The sequence below is a fragment of the Pogona vitticeps genome, chromosome 5 (assembly GCF_051106095.1).
Source record: "Pogona vitticeps strain Pit_001003342236 chromosome 5, PviZW2.1, whole genome shotgun sequence".
Taxonomy (NCBI): Eukaryota; Metazoa; Chordata; class Lepidosauria; order Squamata; family Agamidae; genus Pogona; species Pogona vitticeps.
In genome coordinates, this window is record NC_135787.1 from 96,996,134 (window position 1) to 97,009,695 (window position 13,562).

Consider the following 13,562-nt stretch of genomic DNA (forward strand, 5'->3'; position numbering starts at 1 on the left):
TTAAAGTGGTACCGTTTAATTAGATTTCCATTTATTACTATTATTATTAGGTGTGTTTTATCAAGAAAGTTTTATGTTGTATTTTGTGATGGCCACAGCTTAATTATGTAAGCCACAGATATTAATGTTGTTACTGTAAAATTCATATGGTCTCCTCTGTCACCAAGATTCATTTAGACAATTTTAAACAGTTGTTTTAAGTATTACTGAGTTACCTCCAAGGAAGCATATATACAAACAATTGCAAGATGATCCCTGACTCATTGTTCCAAGGCTTCTTTACTTTAGGAAAGTTCCATTTGCAAAGATTAAAAAGGTACAAGCTAAGGGTTAATTTGTCTCCTGACTTTTAAAAGTGGCTAGACAGATATAATAGCAAGGGCCACTCAGGTGCCAGGCTAGTGGCAGTTGTGTCTCCCAGTTCCGATCAAGGTGCATGGTAACCAAAGTCAGCCAGGTGAAGATGCAAACCTCCCCACAGAGTAGGAATTATCACTCAGCTGAAAGTTTTCTGAACCCCCATTTGCATTTTAGAACTCACTGAATCCAGTGGTGAATTCCTCTAGAGTAAGTGAACCATTGCCGTCTGCATCCAGAGTATCAAAAACGTTCTCCAGCTCTTGAGGGCTAAGTGGTAACTCACCATGAAGTCTCTGAAAAGCAAAGAATTCATCAGTTATCTAAGTGTCATATATAACTGAACTGTTACATTAAAAAAATTGGGAGAAGACAGTATAGATTTAACACACTCTGATGTTCTTACAATTGATCTAAAATTGTCAGTCCAAATCCTGTAACGTCTGCTCAGTCCAACTGAATCTACTAAGACTGAAGTCTATATTTTTATATCTGTACAGATAATTGATCCTTGATTTAGTCATAGTTAGAGTGAATTTAGGAGAGGCAGTGTAATATAATGGGTGGAGTGTTGGACTAGGACTCAGGAGGCCAAGGTCAAGGTTCCCCTTGACATTTAGTCCAGTCATGTCCAAGTCTAGTGTGCGGTGTTCATCCCTGTTTCCAAGCCATAGAGCCAGTGTTTGTCCGTAGATAGTTTCCGTGGTCACGTGGCCAGCGCAACTAGACATGGAACGCCATTACCTTCCCACTGAGGTGGTACCTATTTATCTACTCACATTTACATGCTCACTCCATCACGTGGATTCAATCTTACAATTGCTGGTCTTCTGACCCTGCAGCACAGAGGCTTCTGCAGTTTATTTAACCCACAGCACCACCATGTCCCCTAAGGGACTCAGGACTAAGGACACAGGAGACCTGGATTCAAATCCCCACTCAGCATTCAAAGTCACTGAGAAAAGAGCAATGGTGAACCACTCTTGAACATCTCTCACAGTCACCATTGGATGGAAGTGATTTGATGGCACATAACAACTGTAGAGACTGATTGAATTCAAGGGAACAAATGAATAGTGGCTAACTAAAGTCCCATTTATTTCAATTAGTCCACTGTAAATATGACATCTGGTGCGAAAAATGGCCTTGATGAACTGATCTGTGTAAAAAAAAACAACAACCCTGTAAGTTCTTCCCAGATACATACATCTCTGCAGCTCCTTTAACAATGGGTTTTGCACACGTTTAAGGGATTAGGCTTTTCTTAAACTGCTTTATTTTACACTGTCACACTCTATTCTGCTCTGGTGCCTTTGAGAACAAAGAACTAGCCTGACATTTATATCCTAAATATCCTATAACAGAGGTGGGAATCAGGCACCTCACAGGTCATCCCTAAGTCAGTTTCTGCAGCCTCCCATGTCTACATACATGACCCAGAGTCTCTACCCATAGAAAAGAAACCAGCCCCAAATGGTTAATCACTGCTCATAGTCCCGCAAGCCTCCAGGGAGACATAATTTCTCTATTGAGAAAGTGACCAAGACTTGATATAATGGGCCGGGGGGGGGAGGGGTGTTTTATTATTTATTATTTTATTATTTATCCAAAAATTTAAAATTGAACTTCCAGTCACTTCTGATTTTGAAAAAAACAATACTGGGAAAATCGCTTTTTAAAAGGTGCCATGTTCTATGGAGTGTTTAGAGAGGGTCAGAATTGGCTCTCAGATTCCTAGAACTTACTTGTCCTTGCCCTAGAAATTTAACTACTATGAAAATATTACCATCACCACTCACATCACCAGCACAGAAAGACTGTTCTGCAAGGCACACATCTCTAAAAATAAGCAGAGTGGTTTGTCTGGCTACATTGCCTACTAGGTCTATACAACATCACTGTGATTGAGCCAGAGGGAGCTAGAGCAGAATCGCTAAATGAAATAATAGAGGAGGAGGAGGAAGGGACTTAGTGAATGCTGCAGAAGAACGGGAGGGGAGTGTATCAAGCTGAGGACGTGGATGCTGAGACTTCAGCACCTCCCCAGGAGTAGGACTATGTAATCAAGGAGGATCCTTGTTACTGAGGTGAGGGTCCCAAAAGGTGAGGGGACCAAACACAAAATCATTGCTCAATCCCTTGTTTTGATTACTGGAGGAAAAGATGTGCCCAGCCACAAATATCAAATAAATTTATTGTCATTGTAAGTATATACATAGTACACCCATACAATGGAAGTCACACAGACACCCAGAGACCAGACCCACGTGCACACACATAAAAAATCCCCAAACACTCCCCACCCACTAAAAATCCCCCACTAAGAATACAAACATCTACACCACAGGCTAAGTAACACTGTCCAACTATTCACTACTGGTGGTCTTTAAGCTCATTATTAAGTGCAATCATAGCTCTGGGATAAAAACTATTCAGAAAATGTGGGGTCCAAGTCTTAATTGTTCTATATCTTCTGCCAGACAGCAACAGTTCAAAAAAGTTGTAAGCAGGATGGGAAGAGTCTCTCAGGATGTTGTGTGACTTCTTCAGACAGCGGGATGTGAAGATGTCTTCCAGGGTTGATAGCTGGAGCCTGATGATATTCTGGGCAGTTTTAATGGTTCTCTGTAGAGCTTTTTTGTCTGCTACAGAACTACTCCCAAACCATACCAAAATACCATAAGTTAGGACACTCTCAATGGTGCTATGATAGTAGGACAGAAGTAAATGCTGAGATAAATTTAACTTCCCAAGCATGTATTATAGATAGTAGGTACTGAAATAATGGTAGTTCCTGTTTCCACCTCAAAACAGCTGAAAAATTGATTTAACTGCTCAGCCAAAAAATCACTGCTGCTACACAGACTTTTTGTTACTCTGCCCTGTGATTTTTCGTGGGCCATGCCATACCCGATGAATATCAGAGCTCTCAAGATGTTGCTCAATCCTCCAATTGTACATAGCTTTGGTATCCCTAATGCCCTTTTTCAGCTTAGCTCTGGCCTTTCTATACTGTAGTTCATCACCAGAATGAAAAGCAGCATTTCTGGCTTTTAGTAAAAGGCGCACTTCTCTATTTAGCCAAGGCTTGTTATTAGAAAATACTCGTACAGTACTTGTCTGGTGGTAGTAACAACATCGATACAGCTTTAGATATAAAACAGTACTGTCAAAGTATAAGTATCAACATTGTCCTCCTCAAACAGTGCCCAATCAGTGCTCCTAAAGCAATCTTGAAGTTGCTCAGCCGCACCCACTGGCCACACTTGTATTTCTCTAGCTGGTGGTCTGATTCTATTAACAAGAGGTCTGTATGATGGAATCAAAAACAGAGATATATGATCTGACTGTCCCAAAGTAGGCAATGGCTTTATCTTATATCCATGCATGATGTTACTATATACCTGATCCAAGGTATTCTTCCATCTAGTGGAACAGTCTAGATACTCTAAATCCCTAGGGAGAACTCAGGAGGAGAGCCTATCCCAATGCTGGATAGGGCAGTACCTGAAGGGACCCCTACGTCATCAACAGGAGGAACTGTAAGAGGAGTCAGAGGGAGCTGCAGGCTGAGGAGAAGGGCCCCTGTGTGCCCTGTCTTCATTGAAGTCCTACCGACTCCAGTGTCCCTGTGCCTGAAGCTTCAGAGGCCAGTGAGACTCCCCACTGAGAAGAACTAGTGCAGTAAACTGGGGGGGATAGCAAAGAGGAGGGCTGAGCCAGGGCTAGTGGAGTCAACTAGCCTTGGGGCTGGACTGTTGATTGTTGATCCCCCTCCCAAGTTTCAATAAACCCCACTGTGTCTGTAGAAGCTGGTATAGACTCCATGGATCTGGGGATGGAGGAGAGGCCACCTGTGATCCAGGGAGGGACTGGAGAAGCTTGCAAGAAGACAGAGCAAAATTAAAATTCCCCTATATTAAAAATATATTAGAGTCAATAATGCTGAAGACGAGGCTGCCATTGTCTGCTTCTAATATAGAATGGAATCTGCTAAGAGAAATTACCTTTGATCATATTTGATTTTAAGGTGTGGGAGAAGGTGCAACTCTGATTATAGTGTGAATATAGTTTGCCCAAGTATGTAAACATCTTCTTTAACTTTACTGATGTTTATATTTTCTGATGAGGCAAAAAAGAAAGAAGGTCCCTTATGCAGAGTGATGCATGAAGCATTATGAATTCCAAGTGAATCCAACACATGGCATGCTTCTTTAAAATGTCAGTTTCTTTCATTGTTTTTCATCCCAAATAATGATGAGTTGTGAAAAAATTATATGCATATTTATTTTTTTCTTTCCTGCTACTGGAGAAAATGACACTGACTTGAAGTGCTGCAAAAATGAGGCAGGGTGTCCAAAGAAACATTCACTCCTCTTTATGTCTCCTATTTATCATGCGGAGTGGAGGTCATCATGGGTACCTCTCACTCATGGCCCACTGGGGGTAGCTGGAGGACCTGAGAAGTGTCAGGGCATTGGCGATAGAACCAACGCGGAGGCCTTTGTCCTGCCATCAGGCTACAGGTCCATTTCTGCTGCAGATGCTGCACATGGAGGCTCAGGCAGCCAGGAGGAACATTGCCAATGAGTTCCTGGGTTCCGCACTGCAACGGGGGGCACAGGAGGGTGAGGTCATCTGTGGCCACATGGTCACAGATGCTAGGTGGAACATGTTGGTGGCATTGAATATAGTGGGCCTCGAGGGCATAGTGTGCATGGTGCACAAGTTACACCTTGTGTGTCATGCCATTGACTTGGGGAGCTACATCAAGCCCATGTGGGATGCAGGCGCCTGGGAGATGCGGGCACTTCTAGAACAATGGCACCAACTGGTGGGCCATTTCTCATACAGCCTGAAAACTGCCCACTGGCTGTGTGAGAAGCAGGAGGAGTTAGGGCAGGAGATACATGCCAACCAGGTGGAATACTACTTACACCATATGTCCCGCCTGGTTGGGCAGTTCTGAAGGACATTCTGCCTGGGGGAAGGGAGATGGGCATCAGTGCAAAGGATTGGCTGGCCCTCTCCCAGAGGGTGGAGAAACTCAAGCTCTTCCAATAGAAGAAAGAAGCCTGCATCAATGTCCCACTCCCCACCATTCATTCCTATAACCCAGGGAAAAGAAGACTTCTGCCTGCCACCCCCCCAAGTAACCCAGGGGGAAGGAGGAGGAGGAGGAGGAGACTGTCTGCTAGCCCCATGGCTAACCCAGGGGAAGAAGAAAAAGAATCCTGTCCATCAGCCAATCACCAGCCCCTCAAACACCATCCAGGCCACATATTTGTTCCATGTGGCTGATTTCTGCTGTTTTGCTCATAAGATTCAGCTATATGCCCTGCTACACCTGCTACTATGCCACCTGTGTGAGTTGGAGGAAAACGCCAGTGCATGCCACTATGCCACTTCTGAGGAAAATGCCTAGATCAGGTTCTTACGATGACAACTATGTCTCTGCAAGCTCTGTCACTTTCCTGGGGGATACCCACTTTGTGGGTGTATAACTCAGGTGTTCAAAACCCAAACTTTACCAAACTTGGATTACTTTTAGAGGAGTGTCAGTGGAAGCTTATCTGCCATTTTGGTGTCTTTAGGTACCTGGATGGAGCTTTCCTGCGGAGCCCTTTTTGTGGATGTACAACTCTGACTTCCAAAGCACAAACTTCACTAAACTTGGTAAGCTTTTAGAGGAGAGTCAGGGAAAGCTTTCCTGTGATTTTGGTGCCTAGGGGAGTTTATAGGGTTTTAAAGACAAAATGAATCAACAAATCAGTTTGTCGATACATCAGAAAATTCATTATTCATGATTCGTCAACCTTCATGAATCACAAATTGCAAGAAATCACAATTTTCCCAATTCATGCCCATCTCTAAATAACATACAGTATTTGCCTGTGATCCATAATGACATACTGCAGTATCAATAAATTGTACTTGCTCACAACTTATCGCCCCGGCACCCACACTTTTCTGTAGTCTTTCAGGTTCAAATCCAGATGAGAAGGTTGCAGAGTTCTCTTTTTTCAGAATAATCCCTGACCTCAACTCAGAAACAGAAGCATGAGAGAAGCATCTTCCCAACAGTTAACATCCTGGCCACTCAGGTAGTCTCACTCACCATGAGGAGCAGAACACAAAGTAAGATTGGGGCAATTGGGCTCCCCTTTGTCCTTTTCTCATTGCTGAGAAGGGATATTTTCCAGGCTTTTCCCTCTGAAGGAACATAGTGTTGAAAGACACCACTTATATATGTATGTATGTATATATCCCCAGTTTCAAAGACAAAAATACTAGTCTTTGTATATAACAAAAATATAAAATTAAGGAGGAAGGACTTTCATGGTTCTCTTTAGAATCTTAACCATACAAGACAGAACTCTCTTATCCTCAGCAACAGTCTTGCATGGGCAAAATATTCCTTACTATATGTATACTTCGATTAGTTATACAGTCATTACCTAGCCTATCTACCTAGCCTTTTCTTCTTTTTCTTTTCTCTCCTTCTTTTTCTTCTTCCTCTTCTTTTTTCCCTTTTTTCTTTTGCCTTTCCCATCTTGGATTATTCTAGATTTTATCTTAGTTTATTTTTTTATATTATATGTAAACCGCCCTGAGTAGACCCATTCTAGATGTGTGGTATATCAATCAATCAATCAATCAATCAATCAATCAATCAATCAATCAAACAAACAAACAAACAAACAAACAAACAAACAAACAAACAAACAAACAAACAAACAATGCATTCCTCATGATCAGCAAATGGCCCAGACTTTTCACTGTGCATTTTTCCAAAGCAAATATTAAAACAAAGAAAATAGAGAGGAAAGGCAGTGATTGGAATTGTGGGAGACCTGATGCAATATTTATACAGTGGTGCCCTGCATAGCGACGTTAATCCGTTCCAGGATTAACGTCGCTATCCAGAAACATCGCTAAACGGAACTGAAAACCCCATAGGAATGCATTAAAGGAGTTTAATGCATTCCTATGGGGTTTTCAGTTCCGTTTAATGCGTTCCTATGGGGGATAAACTCCGTTTAATGTGTTCCTATGGGAGATAAACTCACTGTTAAGCGAAGATTCCCCATAGGGCCGCCATTTTCGCCGCCTTGGTAAGCGAGGGCAGGGCGCAAAAACACTGCAGGCGGCCATTTTCTTCTTCTGGTGGCCATTTTGGAACCGCCGATCAGCTGTTTCCCAAACATCGCAATGTGAAGATCGATAAGTGAAACGCTTACCGATCATCACAATGCGATGTTTGCCCATAGAAAACATTGCAATGCGATCGTAAAAACAATCGCAAAAAAAGCCTCGCTATGCGGATTCATCGTTAAACAGTGCGCTCGTTAAGTGAGGCACCACTGTATAATGATCCACACACTGCTACAGAATAAATGGAGAATCCAAACCCAAAAGTCAAAGTTGATGAAACAATGGCTGTCAACATCACTTTCCTTCCTCCTGTCTAACCCTTGATAGACATAACTACTGTCCTTCCTTCTGCGTTCTCTCCTGCCACTTAAAAGACATTACTATGCATGATCCCAAAATAGACCCTTTGAGCTCTATTAAGATGGATGCCACATTTAAAAAATTGTTGCTGTTGTAGTTAAGGTTAAGGTTCCATTAGAATAAAGGGTGTACTAGACCTTCTTTCTGAACAGTTCTGGAAAATATTATATACAGAGAGAAATTGGCCAATAAAGTTTAACACCACAAAATCTAGGAAGAAAAAAGTACCTGTCAATTTGATTTAAGTTTTGAGAGAATCGTTGTGTTAGTCCACTGCAGGAAAAATCTTGTTACAATTTAAAAGACTAAAATTTTTTATTTAATATAAACTTTCACTGACTTTTGTAACACAGTCCGCAAAAGCCTGAATCAAATTAACTTTTCATTCTTTAAGATGCCACAAAACTGATGAAGTTTATTCATCAAAATTTAAATTACAAGAAGTAAGCTATTTCACCCACCTTCTGCTTCCTATCTTCAAACCCACCTCTCCTACGCTGTCAGGTTTTGGATCAATATATTTATTAAACAGTTGGTTGCACATTGGTGTATCTACACTCCCATATCACAGTGGGAAGTCAGATCACTGCCTACTGTCTCATGACTACAGATTTAAGATATATGTTATTTAGGCAACAGCTAAAATCTTGTTGTTCATTTACACAAATAGCATAACTTTTGGAAGTGAATCACCACCAATTAAGAAATCCTCATAGGCATTATCTGTTACATACTAACTTGTGCAAACTTGGCATGCAACAGATAATGCTTGCAGAGATTTTTTTAACTTATAAATTCACATGGCTGATGACGCTGACGCCAGGTTAGCTTCTTAGATGGGGATAGCTGCAGTATGTAAGTTGGTTTTAAGCTCCTCCTCAGCTAGCAGTTTGGAATTTATGATCCATCTATTAAAGGACAATCAGGCTAAGGAAGAGCTTGAAACCAACTTGCATACTGGAGCTATCTCCATCTAAGAAGTGAACTGGGCCTCAACGTCATCAGCCATGTGAATTTGCGACATTAATGACAGCCTATAAATTTGGAACAATCCACAAGAACTTGATGCACGAATAAGATGATTTATCATTGAAAGCTCACTATTCGTTTATATACATGATGTTCTAGTCTATACTGCACCTCCTGGCTGACTGAAAGAGAGTCACCAAACACAAAAATAATAAAGTAATAAATCCGCAAATAGCACAATGGCAGAGGAAAAAAACCTGTTCTGATTGTATGGTTTTGAAAAATATGTAATAGCTGTGCATTATTGACATCCTTTCCCTCTCGTTACAAAATTTGCCCCAATGAACCACAAAAATGTCTCCATAAATGCATACGTGACTGAATTTGCCAGCATCCCTGCATTTCATGCCCTTCACATCTCATGACTGGCAAGGACCACCTTCAGCCTCTCCTTTCCTATACATCCATGCTTTGGATCAATCTCTTGAGCCATTTTCTCAATACAGTCTGTTCACCCTACTCTTGCCCCCTCCCCCACCATTGGTAGTTAGAAGAGAGGGATGCATTTCCTCTGAGACAGACTTAGCACAGGGCTCCTTTGCCAGTCCTGTAACACAGTTCTGTAATTTGGACGAACACATCACAAACAGGACGGGTGCTGACAGTCAGCAAATCCCTGCTTAGGTAATCAGTTTAAAATAAATAAATAAATCAGTTTAAAGGAGGAAAGCTTCCTGTTCCCACCCTTTCAAGTTCTGAAGTCCCTTAAGGCTCTCTTTTGTCCTGGCAAAGGCTTTGTTTTAGGACCCAGGCACCCCTTAGGCCTAGATCAAATTTTAAATATTATATTTTAAAAATTGCCACCAGGGGATGCAAGGGGGCTTTCCAAATAGGGGAAAAAAATAGTGGACTGGGGGTCACAGTACTGGTTGTAGCCCTCCAAGGTCTAGGGATTGGTCCCCAGATGTCTGGAAATTGCCAACCCTGGGGCTGCGCTTCTGCTTGACCTGAGAAAGCATGAACAAGGCAGTCTCTTCAGTACCCAAGCCCCCGAAGACTGCTTGAGAGATTACAGTCTTGCTTGGCTCTTCTCTTTTAGGGGCAGCAATCACAAACCAGTGCATTAGGGTTCACTAGAGGGAGCACGTTGAACAGATGGTGTTTGTGATCTTTCCAGAATGGTTATACACACCATTTTAGATACTGGCAACATAGAAATGGGGCCTGGGGAGACATTGGAAGCCAAGTCTTTTCTCAGAGTGCCAGACACTCCACATGAAAAGGAATGGCTTTATCACCTTGGGAGGGACAAATCCAGCAGCCTGGGTATTAATCAGGATCTGCTCCTTTGAAGTCTTGTTTGATATATTGGCTGTTCAACTTGTGGTTCACGTCAGATGAACTCTTTCATGCTGCTCAGAATAAAAAAGAATCATGCTCTGGTCTGGGCAGAAAAGACCATGCTGGGAATAAGGTCACCTTCTGCTTTGTACTGTCGGAGTGTTCTGTTGGAAGCATAAGAAGAGGGTACCAAAAAGGCTGTAGTAGCAGGTTCTCCGTCTAGCTCTGGGACTGGGGTGCTTGATGGCTTGGCCATGGATTTACTAAACTTCTGTGGCAGTAGCTTATAGTGCTTCTGCGTAAGGCAGAAGGGAGGCTATGACCCCCAAACCTCTGATCAGCCACCCCTATGATCCCTACTTAGCTGGGTGAAACAGTTGCACGATGAAGGGTGAAGAGACCGCATAGCATAGACCTATAATGTGGACATGTACAGATGCTGCCACCTACCTCTTACAGCAAGACAGTTCTAGACTGGAAAGTTGACTGGTCTGTAGTCAACCTCTTTTTAGTTGTATGTGTGTGTAGCTAAAAAGAGGTTTTTTAAAAGTTAACCACGTGGACTATAAGTAAAATGAAAAACAGAACTGGTTAATGCTTTTATTGGGCAATCTAAATGCTTTAAGCAGTCAGTGGAGAGAGGAAAAAGTGAGCTTTTGAGTCCTTAAGGCTGGGCATGGCAAATCCTAGGTGAGAGAGCAGAGCAGGAAAAACAGAGAAGTTGAATAATCATCCTGGCCAAACATTGTAGGCATGGGAACTATAGTGACTTCTCTCCAAAGCTTGGAGAACCAGCCTGTGTTACCAGGTTGCCCCTGGATGTAGAATCAGTTGCAAATCCTTAGTATATCAAGACAGAGATGGAAAATTGATTATCCAGCTTTGCATGTCTGACTGCTAAAGCATGTACTCCATTAAACAGCGGTATCATAGAGAAATAAGTATTCTCTCTCTCTCTCTCTCTCTCTCTCTCTCTCTCTCTCTCTCTCTCCTACTTTTGATGGGGAGATCTATGTATGTGGTTAGAGATGTTCATTTTTATGTTTAATTTTAAAAAGTATTACCAGGGATATGAAGCTGTTTTGCTATGTGCTGGCACTGCCTAGCTCAGCATAAAGTTTGACAGCAGGAATGGGAGTTTGGCTTTCTTTTCACCAGAAGTGTGGTGAGGGGGATCATATTTGCATGTTGACATATAAATTTGAATATATAAATTTTATTCAAATAGATGCCTTAGAAATTTTGGGTCTTACAGGCCTATAGGCATGGATCCCAAGTTTGCTTCTTGTTTGTGTCTTTGTTTTAACAACCTAGCAATTCACTAAGTCCTGAACAAAGGTCTCCATGCAGCAAACAATAAGAACAGAGTTGCCAATAATGTTGTCTTCAAAATGAAAACCAAATGCAGATTTGAAGGCTCTTCATCTGAAGAGGGAATTTTGAGGGAACCAAAAATAAAACCAACAATAAAATAAAAAGTAAGACAACAGAAATTTTTTCCAAGAAAATATTTGCATAGCCTGTTTGTTCCTGAATACCAGGGACGGGAACTTGAGTCACGGGACTTGCTGTCAATTCATACTTAAGTCACAATAATGAGTTGACGTGGGATTTTTTTTCTCAATGGCTCGTACTCGACTTGCGACTCAGAACCCACCCACCCCTCCTTTTTTTTCTGTGGGAAAAAGTTTGTTTTTAATAGGGACTGGGACTTGGGGCTCAGGACTTGGTAACAAAGACTCCGGTTAGGACTTGGGACTCCGAACCAAACATTTGCCAACATTCCTGCTGAACACCGCTTTTAATACCAGCTAAAGCATGCTAAACTGCCCCAAGTGGTTTGTTTTGAAGGATTCAGAACTTTTTGTAAAGCAGTGTTGTTCACTTTACCTGCATCTCATGACGAAACACAAATCCTTTGCCTTCTATATCACAGATTTGGAAGAACTCGTGTGCTTTTGCCAGCATATCCAGCTCTGTTGTTCCCAAGTTTTCATCCCTCACGTTACTGCTTTCTACCTCTCCTTGAGGCGTAGAGGGAGAAATTGCCTGCCTGTCCATCTTCACAACTGTGACTGCAGAAGCATTTCAGGAAGCTGTGATGCCTTGAACCTTATGATGAAAGGAAGAGAAACACATACAAGCCATTTTCAGAGTCATTTTTAAACAAGCATTCTTTTATTAGGTGAAATACCCCAGAAGGAGCTTTTAATAAATGGCTACTATAATTGGTTCCTTCGTATAATGTGGGCAGGAAATAGGTAAAACAGAGTGATGCATGAAAGAGAAGTGGAAAAGGAATTGCAGCTGAGAGAAATTCAAATGAAAGTCATTGCTTTTTTCTGGAGGGGACAAATGGAGAAAAGGCTTCATGAAAACTAAGGCTATGCAAACCATTTGGCCAAATCTTGAACTAACTTCCTTGATTCATGTCAGAAGCACAACACAATTAACAGAATTGTAGAAGGTATTCCTGAAGAAATTCCTGATTGGCTGCTGATAAGAGCTCTCATGACACTGCATTTCCTGCACAATTTGACAGACATTGGGTGAAAGAAAGGACAAATGAAAGAGCGAAATGAAAAAAGTACAAAATTGCTGTTCACCCTTCTTTTTGTTTACCACATGAAACATTCACAGTCAAGAGGTCCCTTTTTGGAAACCAATGAAGAATCACAAAAGTGAAAAAGCCTCTTTCATGCAGCTTTTCATCGGTATCCAAACAAAATTCCCTCCCTATTGAGAAGACCACATATTGGAATGGTTACAGTATAAGCCATGAGTAGCTGCAGTTTTGGCATTGGAAAGAGCCATCTCTTGACTCCAGTGGCTATGATCTTGTGTTGTTGTTATAGCCAGCAGTGCCAAAAGACATTGTTGAGGAAATAGCAGCAGAATCTCTTAATAGATGCTCTTGTGCATCTCCAAAATGGCAATATATGTATCACAAGAAGACAGGGTGGTGTGGCCACTGGTGGTGAGCTGGACTTCTGTATTTGCATTTAAAAATGGCCCTTTGCAGTGGAAATGAGGCATATTTATTTATTTATTTATTTATTTATTTATTTATTTATTTATTTATTTATTTATTTATTTATTTATTTATTTATTTAAAATATTGTTTATCCCTCCTTTCTCCTAAAAATGAACCCAAGGCGGCTTAGATAATTAAAAACACAATATTAAAAGCTAAAAATAGTAAGTTATTCAAATATTTAAAAAGGATTAATAACATATTAAAAATGTTAGGTAAAACCATTACTAAAAGCAGATTTAGAAGCAACAAAATATAAACCATCCAGTTTTAATATGTCTCCTAGACAGTCATTCCCAGTCCTAGCCTCTACACTCCATGGATGAATCCCCACAAATGTACTTTA

The 13,562-nt window shown here is 41.3% G+C and overlaps 1 protein-coding gene and 1 long non-coding RNA gene across 3 annotated transcripts in view; one reads left to right on the forward strand and one right to left on the reverse strand.

Annotated features, from left to right (window-relative positions):
* Window positions 1-13,562, forward strand: part of LOC144589467 (uncharacterized) — a 212,239-nt gene that overhangs the window by 63,401 nt on the left and 135,276 nt on the right. The gene's annotated exons all lie outside the window — the stretch shown is intronic.
* CRACR2A (calcium release activated channel regulator 2A) overlaps window positions 1-13,562 on the reverse strand; it is a 58,156-nt gene that overhangs the window by 31,888 nt on the left and 12,706 nt on the right. For both annotated transcript variants that reach the window (XM_020809236.3, XM_078394117.1), the window contains exons 2-3: window positions 12,073-12,294; window positions 542-653 (exon numbers count right to left, since the gene is read on the reverse strand). In XM_020809236.3, coding sequence (XP_020664895.3) covers window positions 542-653; window positions 12,073-12,243 — 283 coding nt within the window. In that variant the 5' untranslated portion in view covers window positions 12,244-12,294. The remainder of the gene's footprint in view (window positions 1-541; window positions 654-12,072; window positions 12,295-13,562) is intronic.